Source organism: Rhinolophus sinicus, chromosome 7, assembly GCF_057876585.1.
Source record: "Rhinolophus sinicus isolate RSI-liver-muscle chromosome 7, RSI-T2T, whole genome shotgun sequence".
NCBI lineage: Eukaryota > Metazoa > Chordata > Mammalia > Chiroptera > Rhinolophidae > Rhinolophus > Rhinolophus sinicus.
The window spans coordinates 12,285,870-12,307,757 of NC_142507.1; the positions used below are offsets into that span (position 1 = coordinate 12,285,870).

General features: G+C 36.2%; 1 protein-coding gene across 1 annotated transcript in view; it reads right to left on the bottom strand.

Moving 5' to 3' along the window:
* The window catches only part of PREX2 (phosphatidylinositol-3,4,5-trisphosphate dependent Rac exchange factor 2), a 234,360-nt gene that overhangs the window by 124,892 nt on the left and 87,580 nt on the right, over positions 1-21,888 (bottom strand). The window contains exons 8-14 of the mRNA XM_019726246.3: positions 19,826-19,929; positions 17,098-17,247; positions 14,487-14,631; positions 10,146-10,246; positions 5,619-5,722; positions 4,860-4,909; positions 1,709-1,784 (exon numbers count right to left, since the gene is read on the bottom strand). Coding sequence (XP_019581805.3) covers positions 1,709-1,784; positions 4,860-4,909; positions 5,619-5,722; positions 10,146-10,246; positions 14,487-14,631; positions 17,098-17,247; positions 19,826-19,929 — 730 coding nt within the window. The remainder of the gene's footprint in view (positions 1-1,708; positions 1,785-4,859; positions 4,910-5,618; positions 5,723-10,145; positions 10,247-14,486; positions 14,632-17,097; positions 17,248-19,825; positions 19,930-21,888) is intronic.

Here is a 21,888-nt window from a genome sequence, read left to right on the forward strand (position 1 = left end):
TGATACTTATATTTGGATAAGTCTTACCATATCAGAATCATAAAGCTTAAGTGATAAAGAAGAAATGACATGTACAGCTATAATAGGAAGTAAACAGTTGTGAAAATAAAATCTAGTGAGATTAAGTGCCCTGTTCAAGTTTGCGTAACTACTTATTGGCAGAGCTGTCATCAGACCTCGGCTTCCCCAAGTCCTAGTCCACTGAAATTTGTACTATGTACAGTTTCTACAGACATTGTCAGAACAGGCCACTAAAAAACAAACCTGAAGATAAAAACCAATTGCAACTTGGTCCAGTTTTTGAGCAACTTATTCTATTCTTCTAATGACCACACTTGGAAAGTAAAACTGCCAAAAGGAGAAAAAAAAAGTTGATAACTGACTTCCAGAGTCAGAACTTTAAGTACTTATTCAGCACCAGCTTTTACTTCAAAATATTTTTCTTCAGTTTTCTCACATAGCCAACATATAGTATAAGTTCATGTGAATTCTATAACGCTGTAGTTTCTATGTGAAATTACAACTATGATACCAAGTACAGAACCAATTCCAATGACACATATTGACCATCGTGTTATAACAGGTTCTGACACTAATAAACCCACTGGGCATACAAATTAGGGTTTTATCTAATGGTAACTGTTGATTTAATCTAAAATCTTAACTTCTAAATAGAATGCATTTAAGTGCTTTTAAAATACAAATATAGGTGATCTTGGATAACCAAGGAATTAATATTAAATAATAAAAATCTCAAAATGTATGTGTGTAGATAAATCAAATGTAAATTAAACATTACTATTGGAAACAAAAAAACATTTTTTATGGTTAAGTATCAAATGATTATGATTAAGTATTAATCCACTTCTAACAGGAAGTAGGCCACTTTCTTTAGTAACAAAAAAGTAAAACTGTTTATGAAACTGACTCAGATATCCAAGCATAATGACAATATTTCAACCAAACAATATCCCCTTCCCCAAAATAGTAAGTTCTGTCAAAGTAGATATCACTTTTGTTAGCTTTTTTTTAAATCAAGGGAAACATTTGATCATTTATCATTTGACCTAGTGTGATAAAACATTTAAATAAATTTATATTTGAATATCACTTATGAGGGGCTAGATGTCCTGATTGGCAAATACCAGCTGTCAGCTCCCACATTCTGACAAGCAGAACAACAACAACAACAACAACAACAACAACAAATTTTGTACCTTCCTATTTAAAATGTATGCAGATGGTTATTAAAGCTCATATTATCAAAGCACAATTATTATCGAATAGAGACAAAGGCACAGGAAGATTAGGGTAAGTCGCTAGGACTTTAAAACATACTTTAAAACATACTAGTAAATACATACTTTAAAACAAATTAGTGAATGAAGCATGCAAATAATTCAGTATATGCCCATTGCCACTTTTCAGTGATATTCAAACTACACTTCATTTTTTGGATATAAGTATCTCAGCTGACAATTTTAAAATAGGAACAACTTCTCCTCGAAAAACAATATGGCATAAAAATTAAGCCTGAAGACTCTGAAGGTAGGTTAAAATCCTAACTCTGCTTCATAATAGCTGCATGAATTGGTCAGGTTATTTCACTGTGCCTCATCTGCAGATGGGGATAAAAAAAAAAAAAGTACCTAACTCAAAGATAAAGCAAGAGTGAATATAAGTCAGCAACTTCTATTTGTCTATTTACCTGTGCAATCAACCAGTCTATCAGTTTGTTGGCCATGACGACAGATTTGTAGGTCCTTAAATGGTAATCTTTATCTCTGTAAAGAAAAAAAGATACCAAAAGCAATCAGGAAGGAGACAAGTGAGCCCAGAGAAACATTTCATTTAGTATCAGTGCTCAACTAGAATGTTTACTCAGTGTAATCTGAATCGATTGTCCACATCATGTGTAAATAAGAGAAGTTTACAAGGTCTGTACAACATCTGCAAACTCCATCAGCTCTTATCAGGAGAAGAGACCCACAGTGATACCCAAATAGACACTTCTTCTTTCACTTGTTCTTATATCCAAATAGATCATTACTGCTATATACCTGGCAATAACATAGTTAGAAATACAATATCTCATTAACGAAGAATAATAATATAGATTTTTTTCCCCTTTAAATCAAGATGATTCTACAAAAAAAAAAAAAAAAATCTCCTCAAAATGTGGAGAATAAAGCAATCCTTTTTATTCGCACTCATGAATTCTTGGGGAAGGCTGGATTTGCAGGATTATTCGTTTGGCTCGACTATAGTGGAAGACTGTAGGCCTGTCCTGAAGCAAATACACTGAGAAAACTTGTCATTCATTTTGTCTCAGTGACACCACATCACCAGGCAACCAAGGTCATCAACTGATCCCACATCAGACTCTCTTTCAGTAGACTTCCCAGATCTGAGAAATCATTCACCGTTTAGTAGGATGCCAATAAAATGCTCATGATCAGAATGGGGCCCCAAGGGCGAAAATCTGTAATTCATTTAGTTTGAAGGCCTGGATCAAAAGGGAATGAGAAAATGACAGTCTTTTCACAAAGTCAAAAAATCCAAATTGTAAACAACTTGCAGTGACGAATAATTACTAGTTATATTCACAGTTCTCTAGCCTCTGTCAGTAATTGACAATTTTTGTATCATTTTATCCACTTTCATAAAATGCTCCCTAAAATATGATTTAAATTTCTGAGATTTCAATAATAAATGTACTAGTTTAGCCAGTAATCGACAGCAGATTTTTTTAATCTTTTTAAATCTATCTCCATATTTCTGATACTTCATCACCCATTTTGTCTTTGTTCCCATAAGTATTATTAAGAAGCAAAAAGGGAAATCTATTGTACACCACATGTGGGTCTGTGGGTTCTTCATCCAAGTAACTTTTCTTTTCATAAACTGAGTTTACACATATTAAAAGCATGACTATCATGCATTCCATCTGTTTTATGGGTTTTTTCCCATAAATTTTCCCTTGACAACTCATAAACAATTGTCATTGCTAGCCAAAGAACAATTCCTTCTTATCAGCTCTTACAGACTGTAACTTTCTTGATAAGAAATCCCATATGGCTGAAATATATTTTCAGAACATTTTCTCACATAGAAACTCTATGTACACAGGTGATGTGAAAAAAATAATTAACCATTATTGTTTTCTATTAGTTTAGCAGGAAAAAATAAGTTAAGTACCCACTTATTATTGGGTTAAACAAACATCGTTTCGTATTAAGTTATCCAAAATATTTGCAGGGTGTCTATTCAAGAGAATCAATAAATGACCACTTCTTTTTCACCTCTTTTTACTTTGTGAAGCCTGCTTGTGAAAGTGGACAAGATACGTTCAGGAGTAGTGGGTAAAGACCCTGTTTTTTCCTTCAGGACCTGCCGTGTACTCTCTATGAAACGTTAGTGGGCGTTCAAATAAACAGCAACTTCTGAAATATTTTCTTTTTTTCTAAGCTCTGCATTTCCTTGGAAGTGGAAACCAGAATGAAAAATACAAACACTGTACATCAAACATTTGGATTCTATAGCCATGACTGAAAAGCCTCTTCATTCATTTTGGAAATAGTACATCCATTTCTTTGTTCTGAAAAATACAATTTAGTCAATAAACTCCGAATGATACCTGGCCATTTGAAATTAGTTTAACATTACATGATAGTTTCTCAGTCATTGTATATCAGTGAATATTACAAAGTACAATAATACTCTCAGATGACCTCCTCTAGATGCAATCATAACACAAAAATCAAAGTTTTCCTCTGTCTTTCTAAAGAGATAAACTGATAATTCATCTTGAGTCCTCTTAAAAATAAAAGGCGTATCTCTTCAGAAGGAAAAACATGGTAGAGATAAAATTATTAAATTATACTTATTAACTCCAAAGTGATTCTTAATTTTCAAGTACAAAATCTTTCCTTTGGATAAAAGATCATGAGAAAGAAATACTGTGAAATAAAATACACATTCAAGATTTGATTACACAATTTAAAAGTTAATATACAAGTAATCATAATAGTAAATATTTATTGTAAACAATATCTCCAAATCCTCTCCTAGTCAACTATTAGTTATTAAATATAACTGAATGTGTATCATTTCATTATCGTCTATAATTTATTGTAAATAAATGGTAAATAATTTTAGAAATCAGAAAAAAAGTACGAAAATGTATAATTAGAGCATCAGAAAATTTAGGAATATTTTAAGATAAATTATTACTTAATCTTTAAAATTTGCGCTTTGGGACAAAAAGCAAAATAAACCAACGAGCTCCAGCTGGATAATATTTACCTAACATAAATATTTCTTTTTTTTAATTTTTAAAATTTTTCAATTATACTTGACATACAATATTATGTTACTTTCAGGTGTACAACGTAGTGATTAGACATTTATATAACTTATGAAGTGATCACCTCAATAAGTCTAGTATCCACCTGACACCATACATAGTTATTACAATATTATTGACTTTATACCTTATGCTATATTTTACATCTCCAAGACTATTTTGTAACTACCAATTTGTGCTTCTTAATCTCTTCCCCATTTTCACCCATCCTCCCAACTCCCTTTCCATCTGGCAACCGGTAAAATGTTCTCTGTATCTGCAAGTTTGTTTCTGTTTTGTTCATTTATTTTGTTCTTTAGATTCCACATATAAGTGAAATCATATGGCATTTGTCATTCTCTGTCTGACTTACTCCACTCAGCACAATACCATCTAGGTCCATCCATGTTGTTGCAGATGGCAAGATTCCATTCTTTTTTATGGTTGTGCAATATTCTATTGTATACTCTCATATGTACACTTAAATTGCCCATAACTTAGAAACCAGACTCACCTTATCACTGGAGTAAATAGACTATGAAGACGGCAATATAATCTTACGCCCTATTGTGAAATAAAGATATGTCAAAAGCAAATAAGATCACTCAAAGGACATACCAATGAAATTTTCAAATGAATGTATTCACTGTCAACATTCTGGAATAATTAAGCAATCTCAACCAATTTAAAAGTTATTCAAATATTACGTTACAACATAAAAATAATGTGACTTAAATCATGAAAAACAGGATTAAACTGTGTGATAAATTTGTTATAAACATGTGACATATACATATAAAAAAGGTTTTTAAATTTATTTTTCTTAAAATATAAAATATCAAGATATAATGTAAACAGAAAATAAATCTATGCAGTAATACATCATAATACTGATTCATTATGTTAATATAAATCTTGTCAAGTGTACAAATAAAAAATGTAGTACATTAATTTTATTTATTTGTAATTTTTAATTTATTCATGTGTCATGACCACTTGTTGCTACGTTTGAAATAGTTTCCAAAGGCTATAACCTTCTGAGTGATACAATTGCATTACTTCCATTTAGAATTAGATAAGAGAATGAAAAAAAAAAATGATCTAACATTAGAATTCTTAGACTAGTAAGAAAAAATTGAGAGGTTTGTTTATATATGCCATTTAAGAACTTCCTACCAGAAGATTATTTTAAGTCTCTCAACAGCATTTATCTTGCTAAAGTATGACAACATGAATTCTGCTACTGATAAAAGGTTGTAGGAGAAGCTGTTACCTTTGAAATCACATCCTGCATCTCATTTCTTGGATAAAATGTTCCATCATCATAGCGAAATCTATATAACATCTGTTCTGGTTTGAATTGATGTTTATCAGTAACTAAGAACATAAGAACAATATATTAAAATGCTGAGTATCTAAAAGGTGGCAGATAAAAACAAATACATGCATGTTCCCAAATACTGAAACTTTTAGTTTTCCCAAAAGCTTTTGTTTTCCTAACACAGGAAAGCTAATCCATCCAGTATTTGGACAGTAAGATTCATAATAAGATTTTGTTACCTAATACATTTACAATTTCCATATAAAGACATCACTAAATTGAGGTTAGCAAACATTTAGCTAGCATATTATACGCATTTGTGCGTGTAGTGTATTTATATTTATATAAATATACAAGTTTACGTTTTCTATTTCTTTGCAATGACAGAAAGTCAAACAAAAAGCGCCCTTCAAAGAGCAGATATTCAGTTAGTGAGTTACGATTTGAGTCTCAGCCGTAGTAGTGAATTTTAACATTTATTTGTTTTATCCCACTGCAGTCAGGCCAAGACCACACATAGACCAATCTTGACCATTCATCGTGTGTTTAGAACTCTGGAGAATATTACATAATTTCAATATGTAACTGATTCCAAAATTTAATAGTTTTCTTACACTGAGAAATGCTTTCCTTGCTTGTCACTTAATTATTTTTTCTCAGTGGAAATGAGTGGTCATTCTTCACTTGTATCTTTAGGGTAAGATTTTCATATCCATAAAGACTCCTATTCAACTTCCTCTCAATTTTTCTTTTTTTCCAGAAGTCACTTTATAGACAGTCTAATAAAAAATAATAATAATAACTGTTCTAGAAAGGGGAAGTCTTTTTTATAAAGCTCAAAAAATTTACATCTATAAGTTTTCTTTACAGGGAATGCCACATTTGCAGAAGAGATAATTTGCTGGAATCGGCTCTATTTTCATGATTAGGTAGAAGATTTTGACCTTTATTTTTTGCTAAAAAAGGGAGAGAAAAAGCTGTCAGGATACAATCTCATGTACTACATTTGGCGAATCCATAACAAAGCCAAAAAAAACTTATAAAACACACACACGAAGTTTCAGCTATTTTACCCCAACCTATCCAAACCACGTGCATGTGCATGGCTTATAGCCATAAAATCAGAGAGGATTGTTGCAAAAAAAAAAAAAAAAAAGAAAAAAAAGAAAACAAAAAGATAGACAACACAGCCTTTTGGCATCCTTTTTTACAGATTAAGCCAAAAAGGGGGGAAAAAAAAAAAGCATATGAGGAAAAAAATAAAATAAAATAAAAATATTTTGAGATTCCCACAGCATCTTTCAAGACCACTCATTTCTCCTATTCCAATTTTACTCCTTAAAATTCACTGGAATAAATTATCGTCTTGATATTTCAAAATTCAAGGAAATGATGGGCCCAAATATCTCTGCCACAATAAAATAAGTGGTGGTATAACCTATTCAAAAGGGACTACTTAACTGAGAAGCAAACTCCCAGGACTTCAATAATTAATCTTGGATTAATCTGCAACTCCTAGCTATTGCCTTGGCAAAACAGTGAACAGTTCGACATTCAAATCGACTCATTCGACTTCTTGAACATAGTAACTGATGAGAGTTCAGTTCATCTTGGGAGAAAATTTGCTTAATGGCATCTTTTAAACAACTGTGTGATTTTACCAGGGATGTACTGGTGAATATTTAATGGCTGGCTATGTACGTGGTAGGGGAGAAGTAGCATTTGCCAAATTTCTGTGGTATGAATGCTCCCACACTGGTCAATATCAAGCTACTAAAACAAAGTCAACAAACACGGACTCAGATGTGTGGTGACACATGATTATTTAGTATTTTTATCATACCGAAATAATAGGTATAAATAACACCAAGAGCATAGCTAGCAATAAAATGTAGTAAAATAATTAGCAAGTGATGAGTTTTAAGAATACACTACCTTTGTTTATAATTTATGTACTTATATATTTACATAACTTAAATTTTAATAATAGCTGTGCTTAACTAGCTTGCAAATTTTTTTTTAAATTTAATTACCAGCTCTCTTGAGCTTATAAGAAGGCAAATTCAGCACACCACTGGATATAACAAATGAGGTCTCTGAATTCTCACATAAGCACTTATAATGTAAATGGTAGTGCCAGACAAGAAAAGTATTTTCAGTATATCACAGAGAAAGCATATGATGCTTCAACCCAAGATTTCCTGGGATAGCAAGGCTTTGCCTCTCATGAAGTTCTCTGCGGTATTAACAATGTGAATAATAGCAACAACAGACAACTTGCTTTCTTTCTTTCTTTATTTTTTTGGCTTGCTTTCCTTAAAACAGATGGTCCATTCAACTTTATTTTAGGAATTCTATTTTCACTAACATGCAGCTGGAACCACATACTAATGAATCTAGCATGTTTGGCTCATATTTCTTCATTCTAATAAAATTATTAATGTACAATTATATAAGAGTTCTCCTACCCTCAGTTTGGGGGAATGTTAATTTTGGACACTTAAAAAAATATTATTTCTAGTGACAAAAATTCTTTATGCAAATCTGACCAAATCCTGAAAACAGCAATAGATAGCACACGCCACTAAGATCAAACTGTGAAGGACCAAACAATATGAATAGAGTACTTAGTGCTTTATTTCTCAGAAAAAGAGTTAATCAGTTTATAAATATCATTGTTCAAAAAGATTTAAATTCTCATAAGTTAAATAATCAAATTATAATCCAGAATTTATCTACTACTTTCTTTTCAAAATTGTATTGTTGGAGAAAAGTTGAGTAGGACTGAAATTCTCCCGTTGTGATATCCCTTTCAAAATTGTTGGCATAGATAGATAGATAGATAGATAGATAGATAGATAGATAGATAGATAGATAGATTTTTTTTTTTTTCTTTTCATTTTTTAGAGGGAGAGAAAGGAATAGCAGATGATTTCTATCTGGATAGATGGTGATATATTCTATTGGCAGCACCGTGTTGGGGGGGAAAAACTGGAAGGCTTTAGTTTGTTTTCACCCCACTCTAATTTAGACAGGAAATGAACATCAAAATACCCTAACCAAAAACCCATGCTTATCCATAATTCCCTGTCTTTTTATCCTGTCCTACACTTTGCATGAGGCATTCTTCAAGCTTTTATTCTTAATCTTGTTATCAATGCTTTCTTGCTTTTTTTATTGTTTCTTATTGCTGTTCTGAAAAATCTGATAACTCTCTTGATTGAAATGATTCCCAAATCTGTCCCTCACTCTCTCTACCCTGAGCTTTACACACACATTTCCAACATTTTCCTGGGCACTTCCCCAAGGGGGTCTCATGTCCAATCCACAGCAAATCCTTTATCTTCTCTCCAACCTGCTCCTTCTGAATTAACTCTTTCTGTCACCCAGACAGAAAGCCCAGAATAATCTGAACTCACTCTTCACTTTTCATCACCCATGTTCAGTTTTCAAATATGCTGTTTCAGCTTCACCAGAATCTCTCGAATGGGCCACTCTCATCATGCCATGGACACAGCCCTGAGGACGTTCTCGTCCTCTAACCTCTCCGTGCCAGGCTCTACATCGCTGCATCCGTTAGCTCGAAAACAAAGTTCTGAGCCGGCCCAGTGGTTCAGGTGATTGAAGCGTCGTGCTACTAACACCAAAGTCGCAGGTTCCATTCCCACATGGGCCAGTGAGCTGCGCCCTCTACAGCTAAGACTGTGAACAACAGCTCTCCCCGGAGCTGAGCAGCTGTGGGCTACCATGTGCTGCCATGAGCTGCCAACCTACAACTGGTGACCGACTGCCTCAGCCTGGGGGAGCTCAAGGCTCATAATACCAGCCTGGGCCAGGGAGCTGTGTCCTACACAACTAGACTGAGAAACAACGGCTTGAACCAGAGTGGTGGGGGGCAGATGGAAGAAAGGAGGGGAAATAAAGAAAACCAACTTCTGGTCACTCCTCTGCTTAAAAGTGTCCATCTGCAGCTCCTCATTTCCTTCAGAATAAGCCCACATTCCAGAGCCAGAGAGTTCAGATCTTCTAGGATCAGGTGTTTGCCTACCTTTCTCACCCCACGCTTCCCAGTATATCCATCATGAAGTATATCATCTCGCCATATGAGACGGTGCTAGTTCCTACAGAGGACATGAAATTGTCCCCTCCCTGCCATTCTACAATGCCCAATATTAATCCCACTTCCCTCATGAAACGTTCCCAAATACTCTACTTTCAACTCACCACCCCTTTCTCCACTCTCCCACAACACTTACTGTATCTCTAAGTGTTGCAGTTGTTCATTTTAAACATAGCAAATATAATACCATAAACCCACCGTCCCTGAAACACAGGTTTACATATAGTAGGCACTCAAAATCATTGGTGAAAAAAAACATAAGGATCCTATAATGTGAAAAATTATTATACACTAAACCAATCAATGTAATTAAAATGCATGCGATTTGTGGATATTCAAATAAGTAATGAAATAATTACCGTGGTGGATGATCCCATTTTCTAATAATGCTTGTCCCAGATGAACACCTTCTTCAGGCCTGTGAATCTCTCCAATTTCCAACAGCCAGGATACAAATTCACTGAAACAGAAATCCAATGAAAAAGTTAAATAGTTAATTTTCTCCCCAGAAAGTCTATCTGTACCATGCATTTATCAAGGAACTATGAAAGAAGTCTCAAACTATAAAGGAATATTTGCCATGCCTTTCAGCATATATTTATTTCGCATATGTAAAGCCCAGTTATTTAAATTGGACTCTATTCTAGAAAACCCATGTTCATACATTCAGACTTACCTAAACTATACTTAATAAATACCTAACTCATTGAGACCTCTAATAAACACAATGGGAAAATTTTAAAGTAGCTTTAATTATAAGGTTACTATCCATATAAAGGTAAATTTGGGACTAAAGAAAATACAATAGATCCTAAAGATAGCTAAAAGACAGAACTAAATAGCATAATAATGACTTAATTTAAGAGCTAAACCCTGGAATGTAGTTTTCCAGGCACAGAGAACCAGTGGGTCTGAAACTCCCAGAGGACGAACAAAACAAAACTGCATGCCCAGGTAGGGTAGACAGAATTCTAAAGATGCCCTCCAACCCCCTATCAAGAATCGCACTCTTGGTTTTTTCCATCAAATACTAATCTAGGCAGTGCCGTGAGTGGATTTTGCATATGTAATCAAAATCTGAACTCTGCTGACCTTAAAATATGGAACCTATCCCAGTTGGCCTGACCCAATCGGTGGAGCCTTTCGAAACACAGACTTTTTCAGGCTGGTGGCACAAAAGGAAGTGAGAAAAATTAAAAGCATCAGACAGAGTCAGCGTGCCACTGCTGTCTTTGAAGATAGAGGGGCCATGCAGCAAGGAATGCAGACTTCTTGTCGCTGAGAGAGGCCGTGGTCAACAGTAAGCACGGAAAAAGGACCTCACTCTTACCACCACAAAAGACTAAATTCTGCCAACAACCTGAATTTGCTTGGAAGTGGATTTTTCCTCAGAGTCTCAAGATAAGAGTCCAGCCCCGCCCACACCTTGATTTTGGCCTTGGGACACCCTAAGCCAGGAACCCAGTATTGCTCACCTGAACTTCTGACCTACAGAATTGCGAACTGATAAATGGGTGTTGTTTCAGGCCACTAGGTAAGGGACAATTCATTTTGCAGCAATAGGAAATGAATACACAGCAAGAGACAGAAAAGTTTCACTACATCTTTTTCAAATTTTAAAATTACTTGGTAAATTCACTGTTGTAGCTAAACTGTCATCCATAAGGAATACTCCAGCACAAAACCATCCATCAAAACTGTCCACCACACACATCTGCTGTGGCTGTGAAAGGCCAACCGAGGATTACAGCTCACATCTTTCATCATTTCGGGAGGGGGCAAGGAGCTGCAGTCATCATAGATAAGAAGGATGATGTTTTGTAACACATAGGAGAGCCTCAGCTCAGCAGTAAATTTTTTTTTAAGGCCATGTGGTAGCATTAAGAAAACACTAAATACAGAGACATTTAACAATAAAAATTTTATCAAGTATATGTTATAAAAATCTAACATTTGACTTTTTACAAAAATGAATGAATATATTTTAGAATGCTTTTTATTTTTGCACAAAGGCCAGAAAAGCAAAGCTAGGGAAAGTGTTAGGAAATTCCTTTTCCATTTATTTCAAAACCAAAAGCAACACATACAGCTAAAGTCAACTAGCCAAGGAACATAGAACTCTAAATATGGATGTCTGGTCTAAAAAAGTACATTTTAAGGCAGAAGTCGTTCAAGTGCTTTTTATTCTTCTATGAAATAAGAACCACTCAGGAGAAAAAAATTAAAGTAAGGTGAAATACAGTATGGCTGTTAAGACCAAGTACTTTGTAATAAGATAATCTGGATTCAAATCCTGTTTCAGCTTCTAATAGCCGTGTGATATTGGGTTAGTGGCTTCAGCTCTCTAAACTGCAGTTATCATGTTCCATAACATAGAAATGATAAGAAGAATATCAACCTCAAGTGAGCTGATAAAAATCAGGAACCCAGCACTGTGCCTGGTACGTTGCAAATACTGATTAAATGTCAGCGGTTGACCAGCGGGTTGAAATGGTTGGTATGTAGCTAAAGCGGAGTAATTCTACCTTCTGAAGTCACCAGATTCCTGGAGGTGTCAAATTCAGATGAAGGAAAGAACACCTTTTAAGTGCTGCTATAAATTAGGAGTATAGTGGGGAAACAAGAAGGGGTAAGAAAGAAAGTTAATGAGTGGCTTTATTATGGGACCTACTCAAGTAACAAGAAGGTCCCAGGAACACTGTACCAGGTCTATGATCCCATCAGAAACCACGTCCAATGTGGGCTGTAAGGAAGAGGAAGGGTGCTGGGATGGAAGAAGCCACAATTCACACAGCTGACATTTACTCATCTCTCCCATGTATTCGGTACTCTGGGGAAATTTGCATATTGCAACTAACTAGCACTACAGCCATACGAGACGGTTGGGCAAAGGGTGAACAAAACCCCTTCTCCTTCAATAAGGACAAATTTGACCCTGGGTTTAACTTTCTGGCTCTGTTTCACTAGAAACCTGATGAAGGCAGGGTGTCAGCTGTATCAGTAGGCAGCATTGCTTATGGTAAAAATGACCTCGATAGCTAAATCGCATACTCATAGTACAAGGTGAGAAGCCATAACTTGGAAGTGACTCTCTTGTAAGCAGACATATCCCCGTAGGGACCTTGGAAGTTATGCATGAGGGTGTTACAAGATACAGTGTCTTCTGGGCGGCCAGATGGCTCAGTTGATTAGAGCGCGAGCTCTGAACAACAGGGTTGCCGGTTCGATTCCCACATGGACCAGTGAGCTGCACCATCCACAACTAGATTGAAGACAATGAGCTGCCCGCTGCCAGATGGCTCAGCTGGTTAGAGCGCGAGCTCTCAACCACAAGGTTGCCGGTTCAATTGGTGGGCTGCACCCCTGGCAACCAAAGATTGAAAACAGAAACTGGACTTGGAGCTGAGCTGCACCCTCCACAACTAGATTGAAGGACAACGACTTGGAGCTGATGGGCCCTGGAGAAACACTGTCCCCCAATATTCCCCAATAAAAATAAATAAATTTAAAAAAGATATAGCATCTTCTTTGCAACGTGGGGCTTCTAAGCCAATGGGGACTCACATCGGCTCTTCACCTTTCAAAAAGAGACATCACCTGGGGATGAGACACTAGCATCACTAGCTCCCTGGCAGCTGCTGTGTGGCCCGCGGTGAGGACCACGCCCACTGAAAAAGAGACCCCTCGCTGCCCCTGCAGGCACAGGGTTTCCTGGCCTATATTCTTCTAACGGGGCTGGGAGCTGGTGTGGCCCATGGTGATTTTCTGTGTCTGCACAGCTAATTAAGAAGACACTCCGGTCTATAGTACAGGTAAGCACTACAATTATCTTTATTTTTAGAGAGGAAAGAGGAATTCAACTTTCTGAAATCTCTCAACGAGCCAGTGGCAGGAACAGAACTAAACGGAGATAGTGTGATTGTGAAGTCTGGACTCTGAACTCCTACTCCAGGCTGCTTTTATAATGGAGTCGGCATTGGCACTTACCAGCTGTATGAACTTGACCATGTTAAACTCTAGACCCCTCATTTCTGAATCTTTACAATATATAAGAATGCATTTGAGGATGAGAAATAATGTGTAGGGAGAAGCTAGCCCTCAGCCTGACCAACATAAATGAGGCAGTCACCTTCCCTTTGGCCTGGCGTGTTACACCCAGCCATCTGCAGAAACCAAAGACACAGTCCCTCTATGCTAACCACCCAGGCGACACCCCTGCCTGTTGCTCTGGGCCCCTCCACAACCCACTATTTCAGACTCTTTATCTCGAGCCCTTCATCCTGAGCCCAGCCATCAAAATCCTGAATTAACTGGTAGCTTAGACTGTGTCTTCAGTTCCCTAGTCTCTGACTTTCAGGTGGTATAGTCACATCCTCACCAGACTCTGTCCCCTACAGCCCAACCTGCCTGCCTGCCAGCCTCTGCCTGACTCCAGCCTCTGCTTTGCCCTTGGAACATAGTACATCAGAAACCGCTGAAGTCATACGTGAATGGATGGATGCCTTGAGGTTTTTGTTCATGATTCCTGGCTCTCTGTCCATTCCCTCACCCCACTATGGTCCAGGAAATGTTGATAGTAAATACATATTCAAAAATGCTAGGAGGATTTTTCTTAAAGAAAAACAAATAATTAAAGGAGAGTTAACAAGTAGATAGTGAAAATATGAAAGAAATATATGCACCCAGATTACCAACCCTACCTTCCAAGAAAGCATTTAGGGAACGTAGTTAGTTTTCTTTTTCGGTCTTTGATCAGATTTCCTTGTTTGCACATCATTTTATAAAGTTTCTCACCCTGTTCAGAGATCATTACCCAGGTGTCTTGTTCCATTCCTAATTTTAAACCTATCAAAAATGAAACAAAGGACAGGTCACTGAAAACGTCTCTTCATTCATTCACGCCCTCGTTAAACATTTATTGCGTTTCTACCATGTGCTGGGGGCTACGAGTACATAGCTCTGATAATAGAGCCCTGGTTTTCAGAAGCTCATGGGGTACCGGGGAGACAGTCAAGGCAAGGCTGTCCAAGGCCACATGGCACTTTTGTACAAACTGTGTCTCAAAGGTGTATGCTTTGGTCCCTGGAGGTAGAACAGCTGTATCCCAGGCCCTAGGGACCCTTTCGCAGGACAAAGTCAGCACAACCGGACAGGGTGGCCCCAGAGGAGACAGCCTTAGAGGAAAAACTGTCACACGGTGGAGGCACATTCATTGCACCTGAGAAATGTTTGGAAAAGCTTCAGAGATGGGCCCTGTTTGAATGCACAGGTATGAACAGGCTATCCAGAGAAAGAGAAAGTATTCACGAGAACTAACTGAGGTGAAGCCCCACAGAAACACGGAGCCCTGGGTTTTAGGTGGGAGGACAGGAGATACGCTGGTGGGTTAGGCAGGGTTCTTGCCCAACTGCAGTTTTAATGGACTTCAATCCTGGAAAAATGTCTAAGTGTTTTATTCAGAGGGAGGGGAACGCAGCCTAGTATAGGAAAGAAAGTTGTGTTGCTTTGGAAGCTAAGCTCAGAGGACAAACTGTAAGGGGGAGGGTTTAAAAAGAGGGAGACCCTTAGGAGGGAACTGCAAAAGTCCAGGCAAGTTCAAGCCTTTGCAGACAATACCGTGTTTCCCCTAAAATAAGACCTAGCCAGACATCAGCTCTATTGCACCTTTTCTCTTTCTTTCTTTCTTTCTTTCTTTCTTTCTTTCTTTCTTTCTTTCTTTCTTTCTTTCTTTCTTTCTTTCATTCATTCATTCATTCATTCATTTATTTATTTATTTATTTATTTATTTATTTATTTCTCTACTGCGCCTTTTGGAGCAAAAATTAATATAAGACCCAGTCTTATTTTACGATAATATAAGACCCGGTCTTATTTTACTATGTACAGCCATTCTTTAAAAATAAAGTTCAGTTTGATGAAAAATTCAATTTACCTTCTAAATAATTTGTTATATTTGAATTGACTGCTAAATTCAACAAAACATAAGCGTCAGCTATGCATTCATAGTCTTTGTCCTAAAAATCCCTATCTGGTTCTTCATCCAACATCAATCAAAGAAGTAATCATTGGAAAATGCTTTGGAAACTCGAACACAAATGTGTACTATGGATATTTTAGTCAAAGTAGAAAATGTGTGCATTCTTCAAGGGACAATATCTGAAGATGGAAGAAAGGGCTCTTTGTTATAAAATATCATCACCAATGAGATGTTTTATTCCTAGATCTCTGGGGAGACACTGTTGTGTCTCTTATCAATTATTTGGTAAAGAAACTAGTAGTTATATAAGTATTTCTATTTCCTAGCTGAATTACAGAAACACACTTACTTGCACAGAAACTTCACACATCTGAATACTGCCAGACCAAATACCTCCCACAAACTTTGCTAAAATCATGAAGCAAATTTGAGCTAGGCCACCTCCTGTGAACAAACTCTTTATTCGGTTATATTACATTATGTTTAATGGTATTATACCAATTCTTAAAAGTTCATATACATCCAAAGTGCCTTACTCTGCCATTAGGACACTAACATATTTGGTCTAGGAATTTTCACTGTGCTATTAAATATAGAGAGAACAAGTGCTGGAGGCCTTACAACACTGCATGTTGTTAAAGCTTGTCTCTTAAAGGAAAATTCTGCGATGATGCTTTAGAAATGGCAAGAATAACACGCAAAGAAAATTGAATAAATGTTAAAGCAAGTGAAACTATTTGCTGTAGACTGAACATGTGTGTGCCCCCGAAATTCATATGCTGAATCGTAACACCCAAGGTGAAGATATTAGGATGGGGGGCCTTTGGGAAATGACTAGGTCATAAGAGTGGAGCCCTCATGAATGGGATTAGAGCCCTTATAATAAAATAGATCCTCGAGCACTCTCTTGCCCCTTCTGTTATGTGAGGACACAGTGAGAAGATGGCCATCAATGAACCAGGAAACAGCCTTCACCAGATATAGAACCAGGCCTCCCAGCCTCCAGAACTGTGAGCCATAAGTGTCTATTGTTTATAAGCCACGAGTCTATGGTAGTTACAGCAGCCTGAACAGACTAAGACACTATTTAAAAGATACTGCCAGTCACAATATGTATTTGTTTTGCTAACTTTGGGAGGTTATTCTTTTTTATTTTTGTAAGTAGCAATATTGGAAGCCTTCAAAAAGTATTTTAGCATGGGGCTGACATCACAAAGAAAATCCAACTGAACATCATGTACCTTTTCATTCTCTCATAACTTTTGCCCCTTATCTGCTTTCCCGCTAAGTTAGCATCTTCACAAAGTATAATTGTGCCCAACGCATACACCCACCTTTTCGCCGTTCTCTTTCTTTCAAAATAGCTTCAAACCATTCATGTTTCTCTTCTGGTGTTTTTGCCATACACACAAACCATTTGTTTTTGGCTGTGTTATGTATCTTCCATCCATTCACAACGATGTGTCCACTGCTGTGGAAGTCAGCTGCAAATTAATGGGCAAACGTGAATGAACAAACGTTACCTATAACAGCATATCAATGCAATCATTCCATTTATAAAAGTTCCAAAACCAATGAACTCTTCAAAATTTCTTTGCCTTACATATGTGTATTGAAGAACCTAAAAATTTTTAAAAATTAGTGAAATGTTTATATTTTGAATGCAGTCAGTGCTAAATAATGCAACATTTCTAAGTCATAACGTTAATGGGAAATCAAACAACCAAATTAATTAACATTCCTTTCCTCTATGTCCAAAAATATTGTTAACGTTCCTACAGCAATAAAAGAACTTTTAAATAATTTTCATTTCAATAATCAAGTATTCACAGTGTCAGATTCATTTTGCCTTCCTAATATTCCTTTGAAATATTATTCTAGGTTTCAGAGACAAAGACTATACCCCCAGGGAACAATTTTCAATTACTGAGTGAACCACATAATAAGAATCGGACCAAATGAACAGAACATAGTAAGAGCTCATTTACCTAATCTGCAACAAATGGAAATATACAAACATCCATCCATTATCACTGCACATAGGTGAAAAGTACACACACGCTTTAAAACCACATCATTACATATAATTGGCAAGAATAGAAACTTACCAAAAGAAAAATTCTTTGAGTGTGAATTTACATTTATTGTCTTTTTCTAGGTCTTGCTATAATTTTGCCTAAACGGTCATGCTGTGTTTGAAAATGTTAACAGCAAACCCTCTACATCAGCTTTCTACCTAACAGCAGGTAGAGAACGGTGACGTTACTTGCAACCAGCCTTTACTGGCGTGGCAGTCTGCAAAGCAAAGATTCCAAGATGGAAAAACATACAACAAAGGTCTGAATCCGCACCAATTAAACTGACACTTTATTTGTCTCCCCTAAGAGTCACTACACACTAATGATGGGTAGAGAGAAGGTGAGCCACAAAGCGTTAAAAGTGGTTTAGAGAAATGAATGCATGGCACTGTGCCTGTTTATTGCTTATTTGTTTTTGTTTCCTCAAATGATCTATTTTATGAAGTTCTGAGTAGAGGTGGACATGGTTGCCACGCATTCTCCTGTAATCTGATTCCCACAGACTTTTTAGTTCAACATACATCATCATACATTATCTGTGATCAGACTTAACTATTCTAAAAATGCAGTACCAAACAATGCTGTTGACTTGTAGGGTATTTAAAAGTTCTAGGTTACATTTGAACTGGGATAGAATTATACAGAGGGTGGCAAAAAAATTTATACACATTTTAAGAAAGGAAAAAACTATTAAAATTGTAATATTCAATATATACTGATAACAAAAGATGACTACAAGTCATGTGTATACATTTTTTTTGGCACCGCCAGTATATGAATCTGTATTTTATATGTATATGCCATAATCCCATTAATACTCTATAATAATTTCTGATAATACAGAGATTCAAACTGGCAGAGGATTCTGTCCCACAAAAAGAAATTACACGTTATTTTTAAGAGGAATTTTTGTACTTTTCTTCTTATCTTTATATATTTAATTCCTGTTTACATCCTATACAAAGTAGGAGAACCTCATAATACATGTCAGATGAGTGTCAATGGAATTATTAAGCAAGTAAAAAATATTAATTCATTATTACACTACAGTCCCTCCTTAATACCATAAAAAAAATAACCAACTGAGAAACTGATAAATTGGTGGGGGAGAAAATCAGACTGTATGCGTTCACACCGTTCTCCTACATGTTGTCATGTTACAAGGCCAGTAGCACAAATAAACCAATTCTTAAAAAAGAACACAAATGATGATCAGGTGCTATTTTTTAAATGGATTTTCAAGCCTGTACTGTGAAAATTTCCATGAAAATTAAGTCTAGGAAATTCAATAGCTTTCCTACTTAGCCCTTAAGCTGGATTCCTTTTACAGCATCATGATCAAAGTAATATCCTCAGAAAGAATCTCCAAAAAAAAAATTAAGTTAGAATTCACTGAAATGAGAGTTAGAGCTAGAGAATGGTAGAATGGAAATCTGGCCACAAACTCAATGGCTGCCATCTTTCTTAAACATGGGAAGTAATGAATAACATAAATATATTAAAATAAATATACAACTGTTCACATTTCTGAATGTCATATTATCATTGAAACAATTTTCTTTCCAGTCTGAGGTATGACTATGATATAATCCAAGTTAGTAACATTATAAATACAAGTAGAATCATATTTATTTTTCAAAAGATTTGAGATGGTTATGGTATTGACTAGAATATTCGTCTCATTTCAAACGCAATTATTTCTTCTGCAAGTTTTGAGCTGCATCAATGCAATTAATGGTCTAATGGAGTCCTTTACTTAGAAAAGCATTTTACTTGTACCTACAGTAAACAAAACTATTCAGTATTTCTATAACATAGTCAAATAGTCCTCCTCTCTGTTATATTGTCTTTTTCCTCTGACTGCCCTACCTAACAAAGTATCTCTTAAGCTCTAATGCACTGCATGTAAATTACCCAAGTGAGACGCCTGTCTTACGAGGGAGTTTACCAATGGCATTTCATTTTAAATCTACTGATCACTTACCTGTGCCATCATCCACATTCTCCACTTCCATCACTTCTGTGTTGATCCGGCCACGAAAAAGGTACCGATGTCCATCTGTAGATGCCTTGCTATTCTTCAACCGTCTTATAATGGAATGACATCACAAAAACATTATTACTCGACTGAATGCAAAACAATGTTGAAGCACTATAAGTTAAGCAAATTTTTCAAAACGATCGCAATTCAATCATATTATCGAATGTTAGGCTCTTAATGTTTTTCACTTGTGTCCTCCCATTCATTACAGCACTAATTGCTCTATAACATGTGACTTATAAGCTAATTTTTTAAATGAACTGAAGCTCTGAGCTCAGGACAATACGTAGGTGAAAGGGGAAATATGTGCTTTCACTCAATATAGGACATCAAAGGTGCCCAATGAAACTCCGACTGACACTGACAGCTGGTTAAAATTTCATTTGATTTCTTTCACCTTCATTTCTCAATTTTCAGTAATTAGCTAGTAATTCCCATTTGTTTTCAAGCCTGGTAAAATTCACTTAGTACTTACGATCCTTCTACAAGTAAGTTGACTGTCTTGAGTGTCAGCTGGAGTGAAACTATTTTTCCTCCATTTTTTATGATATGATAACTGTATACTTGTTGAGTACGTACCTTAATACATTTATGATCATTTGAAAATGTCTTTATTTAATAGTCCAAAACATTCCAAAACTGTGTACAGCATATACAGTACCGACCTTTAATCTTTAAAAGTATGTAACACCAAGTAATAACATCCAGATCTATAGAAGACCACTTGGAATAATGAGTTAGGCACTTACGTATGTTTGTAGTGGAAACACTGAACATTCAGGAAAGATTGTTTTAAAAACTGGGTCTTTCAAATTAAAGAAGAAAAATTCCAAGGAGTGATTCAGGGGGATTAAAGAATAGCTAGTCACTCAAGAGATTTCCATTGTCCTGAACTATCTCATTGACAAAAATCTGGCTCACAATTTAATACACAGAACTAATGATTAATTCATTGTGTAATACAGGCACACCTAGCAAAAGGTAAGATGTAAATGTACACCAACTTCAGTGCTCCCTCTCCTCCTTTCCTTGGGGGTTAGATACCTGCCCTGAACCGGAAGGGGTGGGTGCAGGGAGGGGTCACAGATGCCTTCACACTCCCTGAGTTCCTTCTTTGGGAAACAGGGCACATTCCTGCTTATCTGTCTAAATCCTCTTCAAAACTTCAGTCCTTCATCACTACTAAAGAAAACTAAATTGATGCATTCGTCTGACTGAGAGTCTATCTGCCCCAGGCCTTCACGTTCCTGCATTCCCAAGTTCCTTGTGAAAGCACCCTCTAAATGTCCCCTGTTAATACGCCTCCATAAATGTTATAAATTAGGGATTTAGGCCAGGTAGCTGTGAATGTGGGCATCACTGCAGGTGAAAGATAAAGAATGCAGAGCAGACTAATATGCAGGTAACTGCGTACTCTCTCAGGTAAGAAGTTGTATCATGGTGTCTCTAAAAAAAGAATCGCTTATAAGTTGATACATCATACTTAAAACCAATCATATTTTTAAAGGATTAATATCCTCAATATCAGTTTTAGTCACAGGCAAATAATCGTGGCATGGAATCTATCATTGGCTCCTCTTTTCTAATGTATTACTTTTCTTTGTGATCCTGCTGTGAACTTTGTACAGGCTTTTTATATTTCTCTTGACCTGCAGATAATAATATTCAGTGTGAAATTCTAGTAAGCATCTGATCAATACTGTAATGTTTAGCTTAAATAGAGAGCTCTTTAGTCTCTTCAGAAAACGGCTCTATTGAAGTATAAAGATTAAAAAGCCTATGGCTTGAAAACAATTTTACTCTACATTGTAACGTTGAGTATTTGCACATATTGAGTCTATGATTTCCCTCCTCATTAAGTATTTCAGTGGTCGCCAGGAAACATGTACAGGAAAGTTCACAATAAGAGAAAAACTGGAAACTACTCTAAAGTCCGTGAATAGGAGAATGAAGACATTGCTATTAATTAAATGATTGTGATATATACAACCAATGGAATATTATAT